General features: G+C 43.5%; 1 protein-coding gene across 1 annotated transcript in view; it reads left to right on the forward strand.

Moving 5' to 3' along the window:
* The window catches only part of LOC124741227, a 49013-nt gene extending 44010 nt beyond the window's left edge, over positions 1 to 5003 (forward strand). Inside the window, exons 4-5 of the mRNA XM_047248723.1 lie at positions 4688 to 4863; positions 4955 to 5003. Coding sequence (XP_047104679.1) covers positions 4688 to 4863; positions 4955 to 5003 — 225 coding nt within the window. The remainder of the gene's footprint in view (positions 1 to 4687; positions 4864 to 4954) is intronic.
* Positions 5004 to 25873: the final 20870 nt, after the last annotated feature.

Genomic DNA, 25873 nt, shown 5'->3' on the forward strand with positions numbered 1-25873 from the left:
CCACCTAATTTACACTCGACTTCTTTGTCGATGTACCACACAGCGTGTTAATGTTTGTCTTCTTCTTATGGCTTTCCTACATTCGGGTCATAAACGAGAAATTAGAACGTCAGTGGACATCTGGTGTTTGTTGTGTATCTGTATGCCCTGTTTTTTTAGGGTAATTTCTATCGCTAGCGAGAAGCAACCATGGAAATCAATTTAAATTCCTCTCATCAAGATTCTGGGCATTAGGACATGCTTTTTTTTAGCAATGTATACTTTTGAACGGAGATGTAACTGGACCCCACAATAAGTTGATCAAAATCTTATGAACATAAATCAAGGCAGGGTATACAGCTGAGTGTCTTACAGGACTCCCTTTCCTGCACCTCAGAAAAGTGACTCAGTATGACCGCTCTGGTATCGACTCACCCCATGATGTCACGACAGCTCTCCCCCTAACTTGGACAATGCTCTTCCCCTCAACGACACGTCCAACTCCTAATAACTCTGCACACAAGAAGGAGAAAGAGACGCAGTTGATAAGTATCTAAGGAAGGAGAAATAAAAATCCGTATTCGTATAATAATAATAATAAATTCTGAGTACTTACACGTAAAACTGTTGTTGTGTTCATTACTGGAATACACTTCCAGCAACTCATCATCAGTGGGCATGTTTGTCATTAAGGGCATATCCAGCATGGGATCTAGAGGAGGTGTATGACGTCGGCAGGGGAATGTGTCTGAAAGAATACGGACAAACCCAAACGAAAACACAGGTGCAAAAGAACTAGTAGCTGGTGGTCGCGTCAAAACAGCGGTAATCGCATTGAGAACATCACGGATACCGCACGAGCGCTTGACTCCGATATCAGGGCTGGCTGGCAGTCGGAGAGGGAGAAAGACTCGGGTCGCCCCCCGCAGGGCTGTTTACAAACCCCTTCGGCCACGCAACGTGCGCTGATCAGCAATTCAAGTCGCAGTCCATCACGCTCCTTCTCTCCCCACTAACATTACTTACACACAGCGCACTGCGACAGTGCCCAGCGTGTTGGTACACATTTGAACACGCCTCTCTCAACTCGGTACTACTCTCACTACTTACCAAGTGTGGACGCAAGGCAGCACAAACGGGTTTATTTCTCGTAAGAAGAAGAACTTCCACATATTAAACGAGTGGGATTGTGCTGTGACAGAAACGCACGAAATGGAATATGCTGGCTGCAAGTAGCTGCTGATCGGCTACTTTTGAGCGACACATTGCAGAAACTTGGGAAATCATCTCGACAGTTCTCCAAAAAGAGTGTAGATGTCACCTGGTAAATAAACGTAGCTGACAAAAGAACTGTAAAAAATGAGCCCGGGAGTATCTAAATAAATACAAAAATTTTATTAAGAAAATAATATTTGCACATATCTGCAACACAAGTAAATCCGTTTTTGAAACTTCCTGGCAGATCATATCAGCGCACACTCCGCTGCAGAGTGAAAATCTCATTCTGGAAATCCGTTTTTCTCTCCACCACCGTACACTTGCCTAAGGTGTCTGACTGACATACAGTTGAATGATTCCAAATTCAGGATGGCAGTGTTCTTGAAGATATCCCACATTCTTGCCACCACCTCACGACCTTTGACGTGCATGACGCTCTCTCTGTGATCACAGTTTCGGAGTGACGTCAGCATATCCTCACAGGTCATTCCTGTATCGTGGCGGCTACTGCGATAGTGAGATCGAGTCAATCACGCTACTGTCTTCCAAGACATGTCACACTTTATTGTTCTGAGCAGCTGGGCAGAAGTGACAACTGTGTAGAAACTTGTCGAGACACATGAAGCGGCCGCACTCGTCGTGGAGCCCTCGCCCGTGAGCAACAATGTTGTCCCAGGAGGCGGGCAGCTTGGACCCTGGCAAGCAGGTCTTCAGCTGCATCTACAGGTGTTTCGTACACCCACATCTTGGCATAACCTCAGAGAATCAAGTCCAGGGTTGTAAGATCCAGCGATCCCATGGCCATCAGAGAAGACCCCCCCTATCCAGTACTACAATGAGTGTGAGTATTCTTCAGGTGCTTGGTGCTTGCAAACATTAACATCAAAGTGGAATGATCTTGGATAATGTCCTAAAATACCTTGACTGAGAATCTTTGCTGTTGGCCTCCGATATGGGTGGCGTGGGTGTTGTCCTCATTCTAGATCTGCCTGTTTGGCTTTTGAAAACAACATCGCGGATGAATCAGGCCTCATCCGCAAACAATACGAACTGTATGAAGTTGGAAAGTACAGCTCTGTGAACGATACTGGATTGACACAAGCAGACATAGGGCTCAAAATCCGTTCGTTGCAGTGCTTGCACATTTCATCTGTGATTACTCATTGTGCACTGTACACAGCAACACACCTCACCATGAACACGACACAAGCTATCTGATGCAATGGAAGCTGACAGCAGGGTCAGTGGTGTGCTTGCGGCACAGGTTAATGCGCCACTGAGATGCTTGAGTGCTACGAGCCTAGTTGTGCACAGTAGGTCCGTTTGGTGGTCAGGTGTCTACACTGTTTATCAGCTGCTACTGTTCGAGTGCACAACGGACACCCGAGATCTTTGCCAGAGTGTGAAGAACTGCAGGCATCATTGCAATACATGCATTCATTCAGACTGACAGTCGTTACTTTGAAGAATTGCTGTGAGCTGCATTGTTGTTAGGTGGTGTATGCTGTGTATGTCCTTAACACAATAAATATGCACTTTCGAGTATTGGTTCCCTACCTCAATATAATCTATTGTGGAACCACTGTCACCTGTTTCAGTGTGACCCAAAAGGATTGGGGACCCCACGTACAGAGAACAAGAGCAGTTCTGTCCCACTTCTATCAGACTCTCCCGACGGCACCCATGTCTGTGGTGAGCACTCACCTTCCAGAACAACATACTGGGTGATGCTAGGGTAGATAGAAGAAAGGAAAACAGAATGGGCAAGTGCGAGAGGGACTCACGCACTAAGGGTTCTGTACAAACTCCCCGTCCTGGGAATCGAGATTCCCAATGATTTTTGCCTGTTATCGAGACTCTGTAACTTTACTGGCAAGACACTGCTCCCAGCAATACCAAGATCGGTCCAGAAATTCTTCGTTATTTCCTCAGTCCAGCCCAAACAAACAAGAACAAGCAAGCAGAGGACTTTAGTTTACATATGTAGGGAGAGAAGATTTAATAACATATTTCCGTTTACGTACTAAATCATGAATACAACATACATTTTATGTTTGGATGCAGTAATGTTCGAATGTTATACTTTCAACAGGTCATGAATACAATGTATGTCCAAATCGAAAACGACATTTTTATGTGATATAATGACAAATTAACAAGTTTCAGATTTTTTGCTCTACTTGTACCGGAAAACTTAGTTGTTGCCAAATCTCACGATTCCAAGTCAATGGAGAGCACCCTATAGGTTTCGATGACTGAGTTTTCGATTATCAAAACACGAGACATAAACGGCCGTATCTGTTGACTGGAGTCAGTTATAAGCTTACAGATTTTACGCCGCCAAGGATCCGTATACCTTTGTATGTGACATAATTTGAACATGATACCCACAACGTATCCAGAGAAAAAGATTCCCAACAGATGGACAGACAAATAGACAGACTGATAAAAAATAATACGAAAAGTATTTTCTAGAGTTATATAGTTACCAATTATGGATTTTAAGATTTTTTTCATTTATTTGCACTGTGAAATCTGGCTTCTTTCAAAATGTCATGATTCTAAATCAACAGGAAGCACCATATTGATTTTATGAGTGATGTTTCGAGTATCAAAATATATAATTTAAATGGCCGTATCTTTATTGCATTGACTTAGAAGCTTAAGATTTTTACAACGCCAAAGTAACATAGACCTTAATATGTGACACAAATGTGAACTTCGTACCCGAAAATGGTCCAGAAAAAATGATCTTAACACTCGGACAGTCAATACATTCCTTCAAATCTGCAATATTCGAGACGTGTTCAGATACAGACGACATCGTGTTAGATGACGAGCAACAAACGCAAATTTTCGGCAAAAGCGATCAGCCAGGCAACAGACAAACGCTACAACATTTTGAGTCAAACTGACATTTCGTGTGTGCACAATAAACTCAGACAATGTTTCAGATATGGAGCGGCGGATGTCTATCGTTGCGTTTGTAGAAGGTCAAAACATGTGTTCAGGTTTGTCACAGCGTTGGTAACGAGTAGGATTTTGACGGATTTGTCAACAGTCTGGCCATTCTATTTTCGAAAATCGTTCAAAAGTTTGAATAGAATCTCGTCAGAGTTCCAGCTACGCCATGTGGCTTTACACGTAGGAACTCGACGCTGCTGGCAGCTCCAGAACATTTCAGTTGGATACATCGTCACGGGAGTATACATTCATACATTCAGACGTCTGTAATGTCAACTACCAAGAAATATCTGCACCTCTCTTATCGGATGTCACAGTTTGAGAAATGTATTTATTTAATAAAACCCCACTAGGCATCTGCTGTGATTTAATGTTTTTATGCCTGCACAAAACTGAATGTACTACACTCACGCGCTGGCAGTAATTTCAGTGTCATGTAATAGTGCTACATGTAACTGTATACTAAGACAGGCTGCTGCTTGTCGATATTATGAAAGTAATTTCAACTATTTTCTGTGTGTCTCAGGGTAACCACGCAAGTGATCAGCAACTCCACGGTTGGATTAAGGACATGGAACGTGTGAATGACATGCTGCGCACGAAATTAACCGGATGTGTACATGACATGCAATTAGCCAGCAAACAGGTGGAGCACTACGAGGTGGAAGAAGACAAGGACAGGCCAGGGCACGTGATAATCAGGTATAGACCAGTGTACACTCAAATGTCTGTCGCACTCACTATGGTTTATTGGAGTTTATCTCCCTTTTATCCATTAAAGTATTCATTACAGTTATAGAAAACACAGGGATCATTTAATTCAAAATGGAGTAAAGAACTAGCACTAAGAGACAGTAGTGAAGGACATGGTTACAGAAACTCGTGATTTACAAAGTTTTTTGACTCCGCTTAGCCTTCGATTTTTTGATTCGTATTGTGTCTTAAAACAGGGCCCATCCCACAGCACTTTGAACTCCGTCTCTGAACGCCAGTGCAGATAAGACCTTCATATATGTGCGACACGTGCCTCATATAAAAAAGTGTTCCTTCTTATCTTCTATAAACGCTCTAAACTTCTGTACACGTAGTTTTTTTTTTTTTTCTTTTCAGACCTAGTCTAAGGCTTGTTTTGAAAATGGCGAATGGTTTCTGCAACTTAACGGCTTCAGACAAGCTAATGTTTAGTCAATACTGTAACGTGTAGTGTTCTACATTTCTCGTCTATGATCCTGGCATGATACTGTTCGTATTTACTAATTTTCTTTGACGAACAATATTTCGATTTGTAACAGAACAGTTAATTGTATGAGGTACACTGTTAATATTATCCTTTGAAGTGTCAGTACTATGAACTGTAATAGGACTGAGGAAACACTGTATTTTCAGCTATCAAACCTGTCTGGTAATCAACTCTATTTGTTCGAATCACTATATTCTTTAAATTTATTATTTTGCTCTCGTTGCTGGACTTTATCTCTTACTCGATCATCTATCTATCGTTGCACCAGACATGAAACGAGCTGTAATCGTCCATTCATTTCTTTCTTTGTAACTGTCTGATAGCTTCTTGTTCGGTAGGGGGTAACTCCACTTAAATGAGAGGAAGGGGAGACAGTGGGCTTGTGCTCCCTCAGCGGAAAAATTATTTATGCCTGCCGTTGTCACTCTTGACCGCTTCAGGCAATCGAACTTGCAGGGTTCTAATTGGTAGTAAACCAACTAATTAAAAAACTAAGGTGGTCGAAAAGGGTTACAACACATAAAGAAGTAAGTTATCATAAGAATAAGCGTATATTAGAACCACGGACTGTAATACTGCGAAGAACGGTGTTTACAAAATTTCTGCTGCAGCCGATAATTTACTGCAGACACTCATAAGAATAATAGTGGCACATAAACGGAAATACGCATTGTTAGCAAGTTACTAAACAGGCAGACTTTTACCCCATCTGTTTCTAGACTCAGCTGCACTCGGCAGCAACTCTATAACTATGACTGAAACTGTTATGGACACCGAGAACAAACGTGTGAGCTGTAGTTGATGTTTCAATTCCTCACGAGTGGCGACAAGATATTAAAGAATGAGCAGCGACAAGACCTTACAGAGTTGTGGACAACTAACCGTTTGTCTGGAAGCTAACTTTAAGCCCGACATTGAAGATATCTTCAGGGGAAAGTTGTCATGATAATCCAGAGAGATCGGAGAGATCGTGGCGTGGCAGTTCGGTCGAGATAGGGAGGGGGGGGGGAGGGGGAGGGGGAGAGAAAGAAGAAACGGGTGCGAATCTCTTCTGAGCACGTGGCGATGTTGGAGATGGCTTGCGACATCCAGCAGGCTGCTACAACGGCCCTGTCTGAAAGAGTTGCCCTCGCCACTATTAAAACCGTGGCGCTTTACTGTCGGCTGTTTTACGCATCACTGTCCAGCAGAACTAGATGCTTGCCCACAACAGACCAACGTATCAGGAACTGAGTCCTGATTTGCTGTCGCTGCCATTGTGTAAAATCAACTAAATCGCAAATCCGAGGCTACAGATGTCAAAAATACTTCCTGTGTGACGACTATCTGACCCGGTATCGCAGAACCACCTGGCCTATCCCAATTACAAACAAGACCAGTCCAAGTTGCAAATTTTTATTTTTTATTCATTCGATGATTTGTTTCGGACCGAGACCCATTATCAAATCACCATAACATAGTCGAAAATGGCATTTCCGAAGATGTCAAAAACGTGCAATGAACATTTACAGTGCATGCAGATAACTCATCGAATGAACAAAACCTCGGAACGGTTTTTCGTTCACTGATTACCAGAAGTTGCTGACCCAAACTACAGCAGCATACTGGAAGTTCGTAAAACCACCCATGTTAACTGGGCCCAAATGTACAATCCTTGCACAACTGCATCATCTACACAGCCTCAACTCGAATGATCTAATAAATATAAAGTAAACGCATTATTCACGACACTAAACTTACATTCCGCATCCCAACAACTACATGCATTGCATCCTCACCACCAAATATATTGAGTTCAGATCCACAGTGTTCTACACCATCAGTCGAGCTCACCGTCATCATCTCAACAGTTTTTTGTGTCGCATCCCTAACATGAAAGACATCCAGTTTTTCCACAACATTCACTCGCCTTCTACTCTCGTCCAACAGATGACGACAACACCAACAGTCACCTTCCACTTTTAACATCCAAGTTACCTGTTCCAAAAAGCAATCCAACTTTATCTTCAGCCACACCAAAACATCAGCTTAAAACCTATACCTAACCTTGTTTCGCCACGTAAAACATCAAGACAAAGCAGCAGCGTAGCATTCCATCCACATGTCTGCTCCCTCAGCTCCAACAGGATCTTCATCAGTCACATGTAATCTCAATGCTACAACTATACTTTAATGAAAATTGTTACAGTTTCGTAACACAGTCCCAGTCACTATACACTCTACAAAGCACAGATAATTGCTACAACATAGAATCAGATGGTACTGCCAATGGGTGCTTGTGAGACATCCTGATACCAGCACCTCACTCTGCAGATCAGAAACCCTGGGATTGGTGATACACATGAACAAAAACACTGCCACATTTTCCATAAACTGAACAATCTATTGAAAAAGGATTCATTCTCCTCTCATCCATAACAACCACACGTTACCAAACAACCTCAACAAGCCAGACTCAGTGCTTCATATCTTAAAGATATACTCACTGTATCTAATGACTGCTCGACAATTCGGTACATACAATGTCACACAAATACGACCACCATATCTCTTGGTCCCAGTTTAAAATACCTGTCTATAACGCCACAAAACGAATTAAATATAGCATTTACAACACAAGACTATAAAGCCACACATTTTGTGAGCGTGTGGGGTGGTGCTATTCTGTCATTCTGCGCAACAGATTAATCTGAGATGTACCCTTTACCCTTTGGCCCCTGCAAGATGCAATTTCCACCCCCACACTACTACAGAAGTCAGACAGACACTCCTAAAGTTCTAAAGAGAAATGCCTGAATAACTTTCAGCAATAAATACCTTCCGGAGTCGTCCAATGTAAGGAAATGACATAAAAATTCACAAAATGTGTTACGTAACTAGTGGGATACTTGGGTACTGGAGTAGTGCTAGTTAGTGTAAGATATACATGAAAGTAACGAAAATTATTATTTATTTTGCAAAAATTCTGAGAAATCACAATAGCACTTTTAGTTATGAATTGAACACGTTATTTGTGGGTTCTTTTCAGAATGTGAAGTTACCTCTTAAGGATAGGATTCGGTAATGAAATTTCTATACAAAGTTTAAGATTGTTATTGACTTGGCAGAATGGCTGAGAGCCGCACCTACTCAACTTGAATAATTATCGGTTAGAATGTTGCTAGGTACAGTCGAGGCTGTCATGTGTGATATGCAGTGAAGGGTACTGTTGTGGAGGAAATGTGGGGGTCGCAAGAGCTGTGGCTGCGATGACTGCTGTCTGCGCCGCTCGCTGCCGACAAATAAGACAACTCTCGTTCTATCTGGATTGACCTTCGCCAATCAAACTCTCCCTACGCCTTGATGAAGTCGAGAACTCCTGTTCGCCCCTAGTCTAACTATTGGCGTGGTACACCGGTCAGGTAACCAGTCCACCGCGATGCCACTCAAAAATTCGCTCGCAGGCGTTTAACTATAACTCAGTCCGTTCACACGGCACAATAGGTGTGGCGGCCAACACAGTGAACAACGCTTAATCGCAAGGACTCAATATACAGTTTCACTTCGATTCGCTCTGGACATAGGTGCTCTCCCAGTGAAGTACTGAGGAGAGACTTGTTCCTCGCTCTTTGAGTACACGTACGAGCGCGCACGCTCTCGTTACGTGTTCTCGCTCCAAGAGCGACAACGGAACGGCCCCTCTGCACGCCAGACGTGAAGGGGTATATCTTTCGATCTCTTCCATTACTCCTTCAGCTCAAGGCGTCAGAAATATCATCTGCCAGTCAGCATTGCTCTTCTAAAACGGGAGAATGGCGTTTTGTTTAAGGTGACCAATCCGGAAATCGGTAGTATCGGTGTTTGGCGTTTGCTGTCTCCCTGTGAAAATCTCTGAAACTGCGTTCTATGTGTAAAGAATGCGTAGGCTAACCGCTCCCACACAATGTAGTGGAATTTGCTTTTAAGCCGAACACGGGGTCGTCCTTTCACTCGGGCTAACGCTGTCTGCTCTACAGGCGCTCACTGGCCGACGTAGATAGCTTGGGACCGGCCTCCTGGGGTGCAATTGCCTCTCTCCAGCTAGAAACTCCTGTGACCCTCGAGTCTGGAATGTATGTGTGTACGTCAGCCTCAGGTATTTCAACCACGGTGCGCACTTGCGATTTATTAGTTATTTGCATATCATTTACATGAATTCATACAATACTGACTTTATCTTATCGAGTTTGGGCTCGAATGAAGCGCCTTGATGTGCAGAATATGATTGTGAGGGCGGAATATGGAAGCAATGAAGGAGACCACGACTTCTTACAATTTCAGGAAATTCTTATGAGAGGCTGCTCATGACTCCATTACTTTCGACCTCCTTAAAAAAAAGAGAGAGAGAGAGAGAGAGAGAAGCAAAACTGTTATTTCCTACTAGCTCTAGTCAAGTTGTGTGATATCATACTGTACGCAAGTTTACATCCGACGGCTCCCCTACGATTTAAGGGTAGTGTCTTTGTATACTAATCAAAACGTCATGAAACCCAGGTTCGAACCTCGCTACTGCTTAAATTTAGAACAAAAATCGTCAGTAATGATGGATGGGAGGATAGAGCTTCAAGGCACTTTTTTCCCCTGCTCCTAAAACCCTGAAGAGTCTGCAATGCTCAAAGGCATGAGAATGCAGAAGGTAATGGGAACCACTGGTGTCTGTCCACAGGACATGTCGCCTACAATTGAAAAGTGGTATGATGACTCCTCCATTAGCGAAATATTCCGCAATAGTCGCACATTCAGATCTCTGGGAGGAAACTGGCAAGTGCCAGGTGTCCCAATGAATTATGTTTACTGTATAGCTCCTTGTCTGGCACACCATGCTTCTTTTGTCACTGTAAATCTTACTCAACAGCATATCTCCATCTGCCTCGATAACTTCACCTCTTGGTGTAGCCTCTGCTACATCAAAAACACTTTTGTTAAAAACCCAAGGAATTATTACAATAAATACCACCAATCATTTCTCTCTCCCTAACTTCCACCATGGCACACATTAACATGACTGTGTGGTGGTACTCTCTTCAAAGGTAAGCTGGTTCGAATCCAGGTAATGGAAGAAATTTGCATTGCTGGTATTTCCCCAGTAATGGGAGGGGGAATTGAAGCATAAAGTTTCTCATCACCAGACCTCGTGTCAGTGTTCTACATTACATTAGCTCTCCTCAGTGTATCATGATACACTGATGCCTGTGACACTGTTGAAGGTGACACATGTGGTGTCGACGACAATCGCCTGCAGCAAATCGTCAATCGACCACCGCAGAGATGCTGTACACGTAAGCAGCATCGCCACCACCTATGAGAAAGAAGCAGTAAGCCACTCCTCCTGTAGCTTCGAGGCACCACACACGACAAGTATTTCCAGCTCTGCCAGTGCCTGGTACGAGTTCTGCCAGAGTCCAGCCTCTGTTCTGTCTACGAGGGTATCAACAGTTCCATGACGACTGCAGAGAAGCGACGAATTTCTGCCTTCAGAGTGCAGTGTCGGCGTAACGTCACTCAGTGAAGCCTAGGCCAAGCAAGCACATACAGAGAGTCGATGGCCCACAACAGACACATATTTGGCACAACTGTAGTAAACGTTCAGTGTTCATCATCTGCAGACTTGTACTGTAATGCCGCTCAGTGTTTTCAGCAGCTCCTGTGTATCTGAACCCCAATTAATACCACACGTGCTCCTGCAGTCACAGCTGCGAGGAGCTAAAAATAAGTTTATCGCTTTCCAAACAAAAAGGCGTTCTTTTGACTGTTTCATTTATGTACTTGTAAATTTATTAAAAGCAAGACACAACAACATGTGTGTCGGATGTGGATGTTAAGTTCCTAACGCATCCATTACAGTCATGTACATTCAATAGATAACTCCGAGTCACAGTTCTCTCACAATGCAAGGACAGTGCCCAATTACGTGGAGGAAGATAAGCGCTCGCAGTAAGGCCGCGGATCTGTTGCTCCATTTCTCTCTGCTGACATGGGCAGAGGACTCTCACTTTCTTATATCTTGGAATAATCACGGAACCACAGCCTACAACAAACTCAAATTAAGAAAACAGCAAACTCGACAATGTGGGGATTCCATCATCCAGCCATCCTCTGTACTTGGAAAAAACCAACTGAACGAGGCGATGCTGTGGTAAGCTGGTGGCTACAAACTTGATTTTCGACCAAATTTAGTTTCTCTGCGATGTCCCTACTCAGCGTAGGGTGAATGACACGACGGTTCCTATGGATGGACGCAGCTGTCCTGCTTCCCCGTTCTTCCCTATTCTGGGTTATGCTCTAATAGCTGTTTCACCAACAGGACGTTAACCCCTGATCTTGTTTCTTCCTTCGTCTTTCCAAAAGCCTTAGTGGCCCCAGTGTTACTTCCGCCAATATAGCTTGGATCTCAGCACTCTCAAAAATTTAACATTCCTTACAGTCTTAGAACACCTTGCACTCTGTATCATATTTGCAGTCTCAGACGCAACCTCTACCAGCTGATTACATTGCCCTCTCTTCTGAGATTCCTCAAACTTTGTCACAAATTGCAAACGTTCCATAAACGTGGGAAACAAAAGCAATTTTTCTCGCCTATCCTCTGGATACCTAGGCTTCTGGTGCGCCCTCCACTTGCCACCCTTCTGTATCCTATTCGAGCGGAACTTCAGCTGGCTGGTTCTCCCTGTTCCAGAATAGTATGTAGACACTTACTCCTCCAACCAGCTATAATCCTAGCGTCTACACCTCTTCAATATGTAGATGATCCCGCTTCCAGCCTCCTGACCACTGTCATTCCTCCCTCACACCTCCCTCTACCCACATCAACTTGTCAATCATACTTCCCAGCCCACTCCAACACCTTGAATACATACACCCTTTCTGGCCGGCACCTGCATCATACTGTATTACCCTCGTAGTAGATATTGGGAACTGACTGCCAGTGACTTGCCAGAAGCAAGAGCCTTATCTTCACCATAGCACCATCATCAGCTTCAATGTACATGTGTTTATGTAGAGACGCTATGGCTTTTATTTTTTTGAAACCTACCATTTTATTCATTCTCCCCAAAAAGCAGCAAAGTGTCTGAACCTTGCGCACCACACGATAATGTGGTGGGAATGGAATGAATAACAAAGAAAATGGAGTGTTTACGATAAAGTCGTGCATTCGGCCTTCCACAGGATGTGCCTGTGTATAAGAATCTTTCAGAACTTATTCGTTTTACTGGGTATACATTTGCGCTCAACACGCCAATGAGGTATACATTGGATGACGTGTAGCATATCAGTATCACTCTCCTTTGATTTGTACTCTGAACAGCAATAGTGCTCGAGGACAACGACCATCAGGACTTCTCAGAATGCAGTAGGTAAAGCCGTCATCAAGCTGAAGCCTGGTTTGGTCACCACAGTGCTGTCCTACTGCAGGTTGTCGTCACTCGCCGTCTTCCTACTTTTGAACTAACTTACCCAGTTAATAATTGCGGGACACAGTTAATTATTGGGTCTCCGAACAATTCTACAGTTCCATCATTTTCGTTTCCCATAAATCAGTGTCAGAGGTGAAAGAAGAGATAAGTGACAGAAGGAATCTCGGGAGCAATGCCTGAATCCCAAATCTCTGGAGTTGCAATCCCACATTCATCCACTCAGCAGCTGAGGCATATATGTCCCAATTGCATTTATTTCTGCGTTATTATCATTACACAAGGTACCAGTGAGACGAAGTAATTACATTTTTCTGCGTGTTTTTGAATGTATGCAAACAGACTATTAACAGTAAATCGTTCATTGTGGTAAAGGTACTTCCTAAATCGTCAGTTACTGTATTTTGTTGTGCTTTTTCTCGACAATCTCGTGCTAACGAAACAAACTGGTGACAAATATGCTCCATCACTTTTTTTGACGCTGCGTGATGGGGTCACTAAGTTCACGGAGGAAAGTGAAATATCACACAGACGAGAATTCAGCCTGCATCCTATTTCTTTGTACAGGACGCCTATGGAGTTATGTCAAAAGAGTATATTCTATATGGACGTAGTTAGATATTTAAAAAAATACGTATCCAACGGATCAGTGTATGGACGATCACACCTTCCTCAGATATCTATGTGTCTCGCTGTCCCCCTTGCTTTATTACGGATCGTTCTAGTAATTCTGCTTTGAAAGACTTCCTCAACACTTGTGTCAATTTTCCATTAATCTTTCAACGTTGAGCCACATGAGGCTTTATTATTCTTCATATTCTGTTATTTGCGTGGTAAGATCAAAAGTTTGTCATGACGATTTCAAAAGGTTGTTGAGGTGGTAATGTTGGGATTTCGTGGTAACGATCTTAATGTGGCTTTAAATGCTGCAGAACCAAATACAATCCGAGAATAAGTTGTTCATTAAGAAATCCATTAATCTGACCAACAAAACGAGACTCAAGCTCCTTCCTTCTACAACCACACAAGATCCGTGATTGCCTTGTCATGGAGCTGAGATACTAAAAACTTCTGTTGTACTGAGAAATATGAAATTCCCATTCATGTAAGCTTCAAAAGAATGTGGTCCTAACAGGTATTCTGATTACATAATATCCCACATAAGGTGAGGTAGGTTCCTTTCCAACTCTTGGTAATATCGGTACTTTCCTTAGACAAGAAAACAATTTTTTCCTGATCAAACTGTGGTATATGGCACATTTATTCGTAAACAACACTCTTGAGCGAGACATGGCAGAAGTCACCACAACAAAGTACGGTAGGTTACAAATCGTTGCTCCACACCATTGTCAGATAATTCAGTAACAAACATGGGCCTAAATCCTTTCGTATTCATATTTTTTCAGTGTGGTCGTGCATTGTTGAAGAAGATGCTTGAAGTCCAACTACTCTTTTGCAAATGATTTTCATTGGAGACTGCTCATCTGATTAAGAGTGGGTGACACACGTTTCCTGTCACTTTTTATTGCTTCCAATACGTGGCCTGTCTTTGAGACAGCCTGAAAATACTGGACATTTATCTCAATCAGGCATGACTACTTTACGAGGGGGACTGAGGCAAATGGTCTCATCATGCGTTACATAGTTTTTCCTATCTGCGGACGTTCATGCACCCACGAATCCTCCACTAATCTCTCCTTTACAAGATAACTGTTGGTCCATGGATTCGGAACTCAAAGACTGCAGTGCTGTAACAAAAATATAATTCTGATAACATTATTTTTTTTAACATCTTCAGTGCAGGACTATCAATAAAACCTATTTACTTCCTTATTTTTACTATGTCAAGAGCGATGCAGGGACTTCTTGGGCACCCTGTAGATGAAATAGACGTGCATAGTAACAATGATACCTGTCTTTGTTAATACTCTTACTTTGTGTTGACATGCCGCCTCACATAGTTCTGGGTAACTGAACCAGGGTAATGCGGGTAAACGACGCCCAGGCTCGTCACCCAGAGAAGACTTTGGATTCAGCTGCCTGCAGTGTACGGCCACCACCTACTTGCTGCCGTTTTCTTGCAGACGAGGAGTGGCAGCTGGAGGACAGAAGCCACGCTACGCTCTCCGTGGGCACTGACTGCGTGCAGCTGTTGGTGAACGCCCTGGACCACCCCACGTGTCCGCTGGAAGACCTGCCACTGGAAGCCGTGAAGCAGCACGAGCGGTGCCGCGAGCAGCTGTGGGACGACGTGGTGCAGAGGTCGCCCCACATACCCGTCACCAGCTACCTGGCCTACACGCAGAGGGCAAACGTCAAGCTCTGTCTGCTGGCCTGGATGGCTGTCAACTCGTACGGCATTTGTCAGGACGTCCCGTTCAGTATGATACAGTCCGTGCACGATGCTCGCTGCTATTTCGATAGTCCTGACGATCAATCGTGTCTGCAGTCGAACGCTACAGACGCCATCTGCTCTGTTTCCAGAGCTATTCTGTTGCTAAAGTGTCGCGACTTTTCCTCCATTAAGACTTCCCATAATTGTTCGTTCAGTACGTTGGGATCTCTATGGGCCTATAGTACGAGTAGTATACTGGATCAAAAGCTAACAGAACAAACACTGAGCTACAAAAACAGTTTAACCAACGCCACCTTGAAATACAAGGATTTCAAAATTGACAGCTTGAAGCCTTTAGAAATGTCATTTATACTGATAAATATCATTTTCCGTTTTTCGACTGCCGGAGTATACACGTACCTTCCCCAGTTGCGCAACTTGCCTGGAAAGATACTCTTGTCCTTTCAGATCACGTGCATAGTCCAGATCCTGTGTTCTGAGGTCGTGTATCGTATGGCAGGCGTCCCTGACTTACCTACAGCAGTGCTGATAGACAGCGCCCTCACACTTCTCAGCTGTTTCTGGTCTGAACTCATTCTGCTACCACATGTACGCTTGTGTTCGCCATCTCAGGCTTCCTAACCAGCTACTACCTGCTGAAGTAAGCCAGTTATTCCGTCGTGAGGTGCTGTGCGTGTTTATACCGTGGAGTATAGTGTGTGTGGCAGCTGTTGCTTTGGAAAAGACGAGTAAATATTACCTGATCTACAGTCGCATAGTAGTCCTTGCAGGGATTTCAGTGTCTGTGGGATTCAATTTCGTTTGTCTCGGACTGCTTGGATACATGTACCTACGTAATCGGTGCTCCATGCGGCAACTCGAAATTGTTGATAACAAGAAATTTGCCTCAAAGAAGGAGTGTCTTTTTATGTCAGTTAAGGCCATTATATTAAGTGGAACAGGAATTATTATTAGAATTGGGTTCCACCAGGCTCAGGGAATAGCGCAGGTAGTGTACTATATGCATCTAGTTACGATGGTGCAAGGACCAGTGCTCTTCGTCTGTTTCGTTTGCAATGGAACGACGCTCCCCCTACTGAAGAACAGGATACTTCTTTGGTGGAACCCAACCAACATCCCTGCAGGTCTAGAGCTGTGTTCGGCAGCCGAGAGGAATCTAGCCAGGAGAAACAATGAACAGTCTCCCTTTTCAGAATCCTCGCTGTAGCCTCCTTCAGTATTTTTCGCAAATAACTGTCTCCACACTACACTGCATTAAGCCCAACAATAAAAATGGACTCTACCTGGTATGACAATATTAAATGTCATTAAATCTCATATCGTACAGCCAGTACTTCTCTTTCCTAACGTCTCCTTCATTTATAACTGTGTGCTTATTTGTGAGTGGTAGCTCTGTCTACCTATTCTAATGCACTGAGACTACTCACTAAAATTGTTGGGAAATGCTTCGTGTATACAATAGGCTGCGTCAATCACACGGCCTGTTATATACAAGGAAAACGCAGCACGTTGTCGGAGGAATTCCCGTTCGTCAGTGTCATCTACCGTGGCGATGGTGAATTTCTGGACACATGTTCGTATGACGTTTTTTCTCCATTTTCCGTCGAGGATCTCTCTTTCCAGTTTGTCGATTTTATTAATGTATAATGTATGATATTAGTATATATCATATTATGTCTGACACAGAGAAATTTTCCATATTTGTGTGAAAGATGTACTTTTACATGATTTGTAATTCAAGTACCATGACAAGAGACATTCAGATACTTATACAATCAAAAGAGAGGGGCGAATGACTGAAGTAATGTGTGCATGAAAGTGTAAATGGGTTTGTTCAGCTTATTAGTGGTTCGATTACATAGAGTGGCTGAAACAGGTATAGTAATAAAGTAACACATCACGTGTTGTGGGAAATGTGGCTTGAAGTGAACGCAAAGTGTCGAATGGCAGAGTTATGAGATCAGCATTATTGGGTTTGTGAGACAAGATGGTGATTTGTTAAGCTAGAGGTTTGTAAGGGTACTATGGCAGATGTTAAAAGTTAATGTTCCACGTGCCACTCTTGAGCAAGGAAGAACATTACTTAAAGGCGTATTTACAGAAACAGTACTGTGGAAGGATAAACTTGTGCAAGTACTGTGAGTCCTGGAAAACATGTGCCATAGCAGCTTCACTAGAAGCACACAGTACGCCGAAATTGTTGTGATTCGTAATCAATTTTGTTCAAATAAAACCTGAGTGAGCAAAGTAAAGGAGTGTCTGTGTGAATTTAGTATCCAGCCCAACTGAAAATCCTGTGATAAATAGTACTACCTGGAGTGATTTTCGTGAATTTCGCACTTAGCAGGCACCCGCAGTGTTAACCGCGATTTCCGTTTGGACGCAGTGGAACCAGAGGGAGGCAGGTGCCGGGTGCAGCCCGGCTGGCCGCAGGGGGGCGCCGGCAGCTCAACACATTCTGTAAACCCGTTTGACGAAGATTTGCAGGCCGTGCGCCTCGATTCTGTCAGCGCAGCGCCAGGCCAACCCTGGCCCGCTCTGCGTGACGTCACAAGAGCGCGCCGCGGCCTTCTCTTTAGGTGGTGGTGGGCAGAGCCGACACGGGGCGCACTGGGGGCGCTTAGCGGCCCACCCACACAAGCGTCCTGCACCACCGGGACACGCGTAAAGTCGGTCCGACACAGTGGTCGCCAGCCGGGCCTCCACCCGTTGGAAAATATCAAACCTCATCGCTCGAAAGCCAGTAGGTAACGGCCCTCGTGCTACCTACTTACCCCCAGGCAAGATCCCGAGTTTCGACCGCAGTACTGGGAACATTCACAGCCGAGTCCAGGAAATTACTTTCGACTGGCTGTACGAAATACACAGTTCAAACTCAACAGGAAGACGGTCACTCAAAAAACATTACTCCCAGATTTGGATAACAAACTGAGATTATCGCTATCCAATTACCCCAGCCAAGTCAGTCTGAGTCGGAGGACCACTACCAATTCGCTAACATCACGGAGTTTTCCCTGAGCTACAATTCGCCGTAAACGCCCACACCAATTACTATTTCAACATTCGCAGATAACGACAGGAAAGTTCTTAAGCGGTAACGGATGCGCGCAAACGAGAACGCGTTTGGAAACTCGAGAACACTGTGCGTCGCGACACAGAACGCGTTTGGAAACTCGAGACCGCTGTGCGTCGCGACACAGAACTCCGCTCCAGAGAGCCCGCGACCCGCCACGTCGGCCACACGGGCGCCGACGGCCAGCTCTCGATTCCCCGAGCTCCGAGCCTCTCCACGAAATCCTTCTACACGTGGGCCTTTCAGCCAATCAGGAGCAGCAGAGGACCGCAAGCCCCACCACTGGCCACTCCCTGCTGCTGCTTACAGCCGCTGATGTCACGTTCTGGTTTTCAAAAAGGCGAACCAGCGAGCAGATATTGGTGGTCAGGGAATCACCTGTTACAACCCTTTCACTCGTGCTGTATCAAGCATTAACTTCTGCAACCGATATACCTATTAAGGGCTTTCCTCTGATATATCTGGGGACAAGCATTCTCGCAGCCGAAACTGCTTGAACTGTTGTTACATGTACGTAGTTGTTCGACAGCACACGTGTTACTCAGACGATGTCCCCTGCAAAGTGCATCATGCGTAACTCGCGCCACTGCCGTCAAATGCAGCATTGTCAGAGCGACTCAGACTTGGGATCGGCAGTCTGCACAACCGCCACACTTGAGACAGGGACGACCAACCCGCATCTGCCGAGGCTAAAGGCACAGAACTCAACGCTGACTGCGAGCGTTCTCAAGCAGGGCGTCCTGTTTCCGATATGCAACAACAGTTTTCAGCGCACCAGACTCAAGTAGAGAACTCTGTCTCCACCAGATCTCCAGAAACGCAACGCTACGCGAACTAGCCGAAAACCCGGACAAGAAACCCGAAGTAAACAGGCAAAGCCGCCACAGACACGATACTCCAATTACAAAAAGTTTACACTCATCCAAATACATCTCACGAAGAACAAGGTTTACAACTGGTTGGGTGCAGATTGAATTAAAGCACATCTAACACAGCTTATGCCACATTAGCAAACCCTGCAATAAACTATAAACTAAGAAGGTGGCAAAGAAACCGCCAAATCGTTGTAACCTGCACTAAAACAGTTGCCTCGGCCACCAAGTCGTTCACAAAAAAATCCGAAAAAATTTGCCAACATCACAACACACCCATAAGATATCGGAACCCGAGAGAACAGTTTGAGTTACTTACCGATCTGAAGCAACACTAAGAGAAATCACACCGCACGCCAAACACTAAGCAAAAGAGAACCCACGCAGACTCACGCTCGCCTTTGTGATAACCAATTTTGACCGTGATACAACAAACGAAAAAACTGAAGGGGATCTAAAGGTACCGGGAAACTAAATCAAAATTCCCCGCTATTCCTTCCAGTCATCTATAGTTACAAAGAACCAACTAACAAGCTACTTGTTCACCATTTCAGAATGCACTCTGTACCTCACAAGGTTGGACTATTTAGATACTACCTGCTCAATAACAGCTACGTCCATATTGCAACACTTTCCAATAAGCGACGAAAAGCTGCGATATAATGAGAAATGTGAAGAACCGAGTCGAGCACACCGAATTTTTAATTGCAAAATAGACCCGAAACAAGAAGCACCAAAATACAGGAGCTGCAACACTGATAACGTTAATAGTGATGAGAGTCGCAAAGAAAGACCGAAACAGCCTATCTCAGCAAACAAAACTGAAAACATTAAGCGCATTGATCAAACTATTATGGTCTTCGTCCAAGAATGTCAAGATAACAATCAAACGGAAAACATACTCTGAGTCCTCACTACATGATATTTGAAAGAAGGGAAATAATAACAGCAGCTTCTAAAAAGCTCCTACTACGTTCTTTGGCGAACACGGATCCACGTCTATTTCGCCATATTGATAGACAAGGAGGCCTATGCCCAAACTAGCCTGAGACACCAGGAAACAAGAATTAACCTTCACATTCAAGCCTAAGAAAGATGTTCCCACTATCTGCATTGTCAACACACTGGGTTTCTGCTGTAAAAACAAACTCCCTAAAGGCATAGTAAGAGAAAAAGAAGTTGGTATTATAGTCGCAGCACATACCTCATGAGCAGGTAGAGAAATCAATCTAGATAACTGTATCTGTCACGCAAACCAGACCGTAGTAGAAGCTGAGATAGATGCTTCATAGTCTTTCACATAAAACACCACAACGATGTATCCTGGCGAGGAACCGCCAACTGATCTCGTTAATTATATACCCTCATTGTGCCCAGCTAAAGGAACAGGAGACTCAGTGTTAGATCTGCGATATTTGCTGAAAAATTGAACAAGAAAGATATTAAACTTGTTGTAGCCATTTTGAATCACGCTAGACTCAGAAATCACTCGCCGCCTTTTATCAATCACTACGGCACTTCTATCTTAGGACATATACTACGTACAACATAGCTACCCAGATTCTGAAGCTACACTGAATTTGGCGACTGCATAGCTAACGAATACCTATCATTTATTATGCTGTGAATCACAAAAACTAGGAAAAAACTTAAAACGATCATAAACTCGCGAAATCGGATAGTCGAAAAAATCAGATTGATACGTTTTAACACAAAACCTAACCAATCAACTATTCAAACCACTCCTTAAGACTCCTGACGTACATAAGAAACAAAATTAAACAGTAGGGAAATTCTGTAGACCATACGGCACTAACCAAATGGATATGCTACGATTGGCTTCAACGTTTTCAGTGACCTAATAAGAAGAGAAACCCACCAAATGATGCGCGAGGTAATCACAAGAATTAGGTCCCACAATAGAAGTAGTTTTTGGAAAAAAGTTCCAACAGGTCATAGCACACCATTTGCGAACAGCCATCCTTAATAGCAGATGAGAATGTCATTGATTACTGACGACCTCAAAAAAGTTCCTCAAAGTGCTAAAAAAACATTCACGGTCATCTGTGGTATCCAAATTTCGATGAAACCGACGAGGAAATAATATTCGAAAATCCGAATGCAACCGCTTAACATCCACTACTTTATAAGATTGACGAATATGAAATGGAAAGAAAGCAGCTCAGAGACTGGAAGATAACAAAATAAATCACTCCTTTCACAAGACACCAGACGTTTCTTCATCGCGGCCATGAAACTGAAAATAGTCTCTCTAAAATAGAAGCAAGCTAAAATTAAGATGATTTCCCAACCCGAAAGACCAAAAAACAACACCAAATCACAGGTTACCGTGCTCTCAGTGACAGGGAAAGCTTTCGAGACAGACCAAAATTGTTCAAGGAATAGAGCAACATAATGGCACAAGAACAAGCCGGGTTCAGCGGCAACCACAGCACAAGTGACCCGGTCCCAGGACTGAGCAGCAGAGCGACGCAGGCTGAACGCAACACGGCAGGCGCAACGCCGGCACGCTTTCTCGTGGACGGCGAACGCGCCTTGCATTGGTTGTGGCATGCTGGAGTGCTCTTTGAAACGTTACTTTAGAACTTCGCATGCCAAAGTGTGCAGCTTACTAATAACGTTGCTGGAAACAGGTAAGTACAAGCGCTGCTTGGCGATCACCATTGGACAAGTATTACGCCAGCCGCAGCGACGCCACGTGGGACAGTCACGTCTCCAGTGCTACACACCAACAACACGGCTGACATCGCTAAAGGTCGAGGATCGAAACAACAGCCCTGTACACAGACGACACTGCGTACTGTTGTCAGGGCCCGACATGCGGCAGAATTAACGAGCAGGTCAGCCCCTTCACAAACAAGCAGGAATCATCGCTAAGCAAGTCGAGTAGATTAAAATACAGTGGATCCACGAAATCTATCCTTCATCACCTACCCGTGATATTCAACTACCCCTACTTTAAATAAATATGTATTCCTCACGTCATCTTCAGAGGTACTCTGACAGTCAGTTATAAACAATGAAGAAATACACCAACTGGAAAATAAGATGTTATAACACAGAGAGATGTTGTTGCGCCCCTCAGTGTGAAGACTGGTTTTAAAAATAGCTCTCCATTCTACTGTATAACTTGCAGGCCTCTTCATCTCCAAGTAGATATTGCAGCCCACATCCATCCCAATCTCCTTACTGTATTCACCACTTGGTCTTCCTCTACGATTTTTACCCTCCACACTTCACTTCAAAACTAAAGTGGTTACCTGTCGACGTCTCGGAACGTGTCCTACTAACCGCCCCTCCATTTGGTCAGGTTGCGCCTCGCATGTTCCCACGTTTCTCAGTAACCCAAACTTATCTTCCCTGAGGTTGGCGTGTACCAGTTTTTTCATTCTTCTGTAAACAATTTGTGTTAGTATTTTACAACGACGAATTATTAAACCGATAGTTCAGTAATTTTCACACCTGCCAGCAACTGCTTTCTTTGGAACTGATAACGTTACATTCTTCTTAAGGTCTGTGGGTGCTTCGCCTGTCTCATACGCCGGGCACAACAGGTGGCAGAGCTCCGCCGTGGCCGGCTCTCCCGAGGCTGCCTGTAATCCTGCCAGAAGACTGTTTACTCCCTGGGCCGCGTTTCGACTTGGATATTCCAGAACACTGTCAAATTTGATCTCGCACAGTTACATCTCCCACCTCATCTACATCCATGACCACTTCCCTATCTGTAATATTACCTTCAGTGAGATATAACTGACATAACTACATTTGCTGAAAACAAAACCTATGTAATGTCATGACAGCAGAAATTATAAATATGATGTAGCTATGCTATTGACTATACAAAGACATAGATCACTACACCATTCAGACAGCAGTTTCTCCCACATAACATAGCACTTACCTCCGACCTACAAAGTTATCTTACAAATCCCTTCGTATCATACTAGAGTTTAGTTCCTAAGCATTTGTCTTAAAGACTACCAATACAATGTAACAGGAAACAAAATGCCTTAACGATGGACAAATAAACGCAGGTGCTGCTTTTTTAAAGTAAGGTTTTAACCCACTCATAAGGCGAATGCCAGGACTCAGCTGTAAGAATAACATCGTTCTCCAATCCGCCAGGATTACACGCTGCGTCAAAACCAAAGAAGAGCGTCAGATTAAAGATGAACACCGTCACCACATCTTTAAGTGCATTTCCGTTCAAAGAGTAACACGTTTGGTAAGGCACATTGCTGCTTGTACTAAACTTAAACGTTTTCATTTTCACCTCTCCCCTGTCAACAGTGACTCTAATTGGGATCAGCAACTGAGAAACAGACATTCTTTAACAAAGTCAATCTGAAGTAGTCGACGAATGATCTTGACATTAATGACATGTTATTAAGACCTGACTTATCAGGTGCTGCAGATAAGTGATCTTATGTATTTCTGAAACATTAAAACTTAATTACGAAACCTTTGAATTTTCTTGTTCGCAAAACCACATTGCTTTACCAATCATTACACGTTTTGGTTGCCAATCAACTATTGTTAGCTTGTAAAAGAAACAATAAACAGGGAATTGCCTTAGATTTAATCAGATTTAAGGAAGTTACTTAGTATTGCGTAATGATATGCCAATCATGGTAAATGCAATGTGGCTATGAATTCTGTAGGCTTGAACGCCATCATCTAATAGCATATCTTGGAACTGTGTAAGTAATTGGAAAGTACCTATTGGGTGAATGTGAATAGTAAACTGTTTTCAGATATTAAAGAATTAAGAAAATAGAAATAATGAAAACATCCCATGCTGACTAATGAACCACATTTTCCATAGACTATTGGTTACACCAACGAAGTTACAGAGTGCAACTCTCAACATATAGTAACAATCGAAACACACTCTTTCGTTAAGAATAAATGCGCTAGCCCAGCTTAAGAAGCGAAAGTAATTTAAGGAAGAGACACTCTCTCTAGTTACTTATATCGAAAATGAGTATGAGCAGAAATCAGGAAGTGTAGCTGCCTTTTTGGCCCTATCAGCTGTTCTCGACACTGCTTGGTGAGAAGCACTTCTTTAGAAATTCACGATTGTGTCGTAAATTTAAGGACTTACTTAACAACATGCTAAACAATAGAGCATTTCATATCCATTCTCACAATGACAGATGCAGGGTAATTAAACCAAATGATAGTTTACTTCAAATGTCTGTTCTGAGTCCACTACCTCTTTGGTCTGTACATGCACAGCTTACCAAAAGTCTTCAAAAAAATTGATTTATACTGATGACATTTGCTTGGTGGCCCAGAGCCTCAACGTTTATGATGCTGAAACCTCTTTATCCACTGATATGGAAGTCTTAGATGTATACATCAAGAAGTAGTGGCTCCACCTAAATCCACAGAAAATAATTGTATCTACATTACATCTATGCAGAAGACAGTCAGAGTGCACACCAGAAGACAGATTCAGAGACCAGGTCTCGTTGTACTGCATTACACGATAATACATAGGAACAGCGCTAGATAGAACTCTTGACTTACAAGTAGCACCTGAACTCAAAACGAGAAACAACAGTCTTAAAAATTTGGTGGTATCTTATGGGGAGCTAATGCTCGTGTTTTGAGATCCACAGCTCTAACCCTATCATAGGTGCTCTGTTGCTGAAGCTTACTGTTCGACCAGGATCAATAGTGCTCATACTAAGAAGATAGATGTCCAACTGAATCAGGTATTATGGAATGTATTCAGAGTACAATCGCTCTAAGACTTCCTGTTCTCAGCATCATCCCACCCCCAGCTCTAAGAAATCAGCTCTCCTAAAGGTCTGGAAGAACATTCTGAAGAATCCTCAGCTGGCCAGTCATCGAGATGCTCCACAGGCAGAACATCAACACTTGAAATCAAGGAAACCCTCATCATGCACAGCAGAAAACCTCGTTGTGTTCTCTTTGATTGTCAACCGTTTACGGGAAATTCAGTGGAATCCGTCACCAATAGTCAACAAGCATCTAGTCAAGGACCCATTCATGCAGACAGGATTCGATCTCCCCAGACATCAGTAGAGGATCTTGAAATGGATTAGCAGTGGAGAAGGCTGATGTCCTTATCTCAAGCATGGGGTGAGTGCTCTTTTTACAGACAATTCAATGTCGCTTTCTAAATATTCCAGTTTCAATGGCCTCAGTATTATCATAACAGAAACAGGGTCACATGTTGCAACATACTTGAGGCAGCTGCACGTCCTGCCCGCTGCTGTGACGTCACATGATCAAATCGTCCTAATTCCAGAGATCTCTTTATCCTCACATGTGCTGATTCGATTATTTACATGCTTAATCATCAGGATATGTTATTACCCAGGGGCTGTCTTCTGGATCCTGAGGTGTACGTCATAATTTCATCAAATAATTACGTATGATTTATCAGTTATGCTTCTCCCATGGTCTTGGTCTCTGTATCCTGAAGTGAACTGGACTGTGGATACTGAAATAGTACTTACCGACGAGAGTCGCGGCACAGTGTCATTTTCACTATGTCTTCACTGCTTAGAAAGTGTGTTAACTGCCCTGTCGTCGTGCTATATAATTTTTGCATGTTATTGCATTAAGTCTTGGGATTTCGAGGTCATCTATACTGCAGAGAGGTATATAAACCATACAGCTCTATGATATTATCAGTTCGTTTCAGAATGCTACTATTTATCAGTACATACATGTTAGCTTATGGTT

Source organism: Schistocerca piceifrons, unplaced genomic scaffold, assembly GCF_021461385.2.
Source record: "Schistocerca piceifrons isolate TAMUIC-IGC-003096 unplaced genomic scaffold, iqSchPice1.1 HiC_scaffold_1886, whole genome shotgun sequence".
Classification (NCBI taxonomy): Eukaryota; Metazoa; Arthropoda; class Insecta; order Orthoptera; family Acrididae; genus Schistocerca; species Schistocerca piceifrons.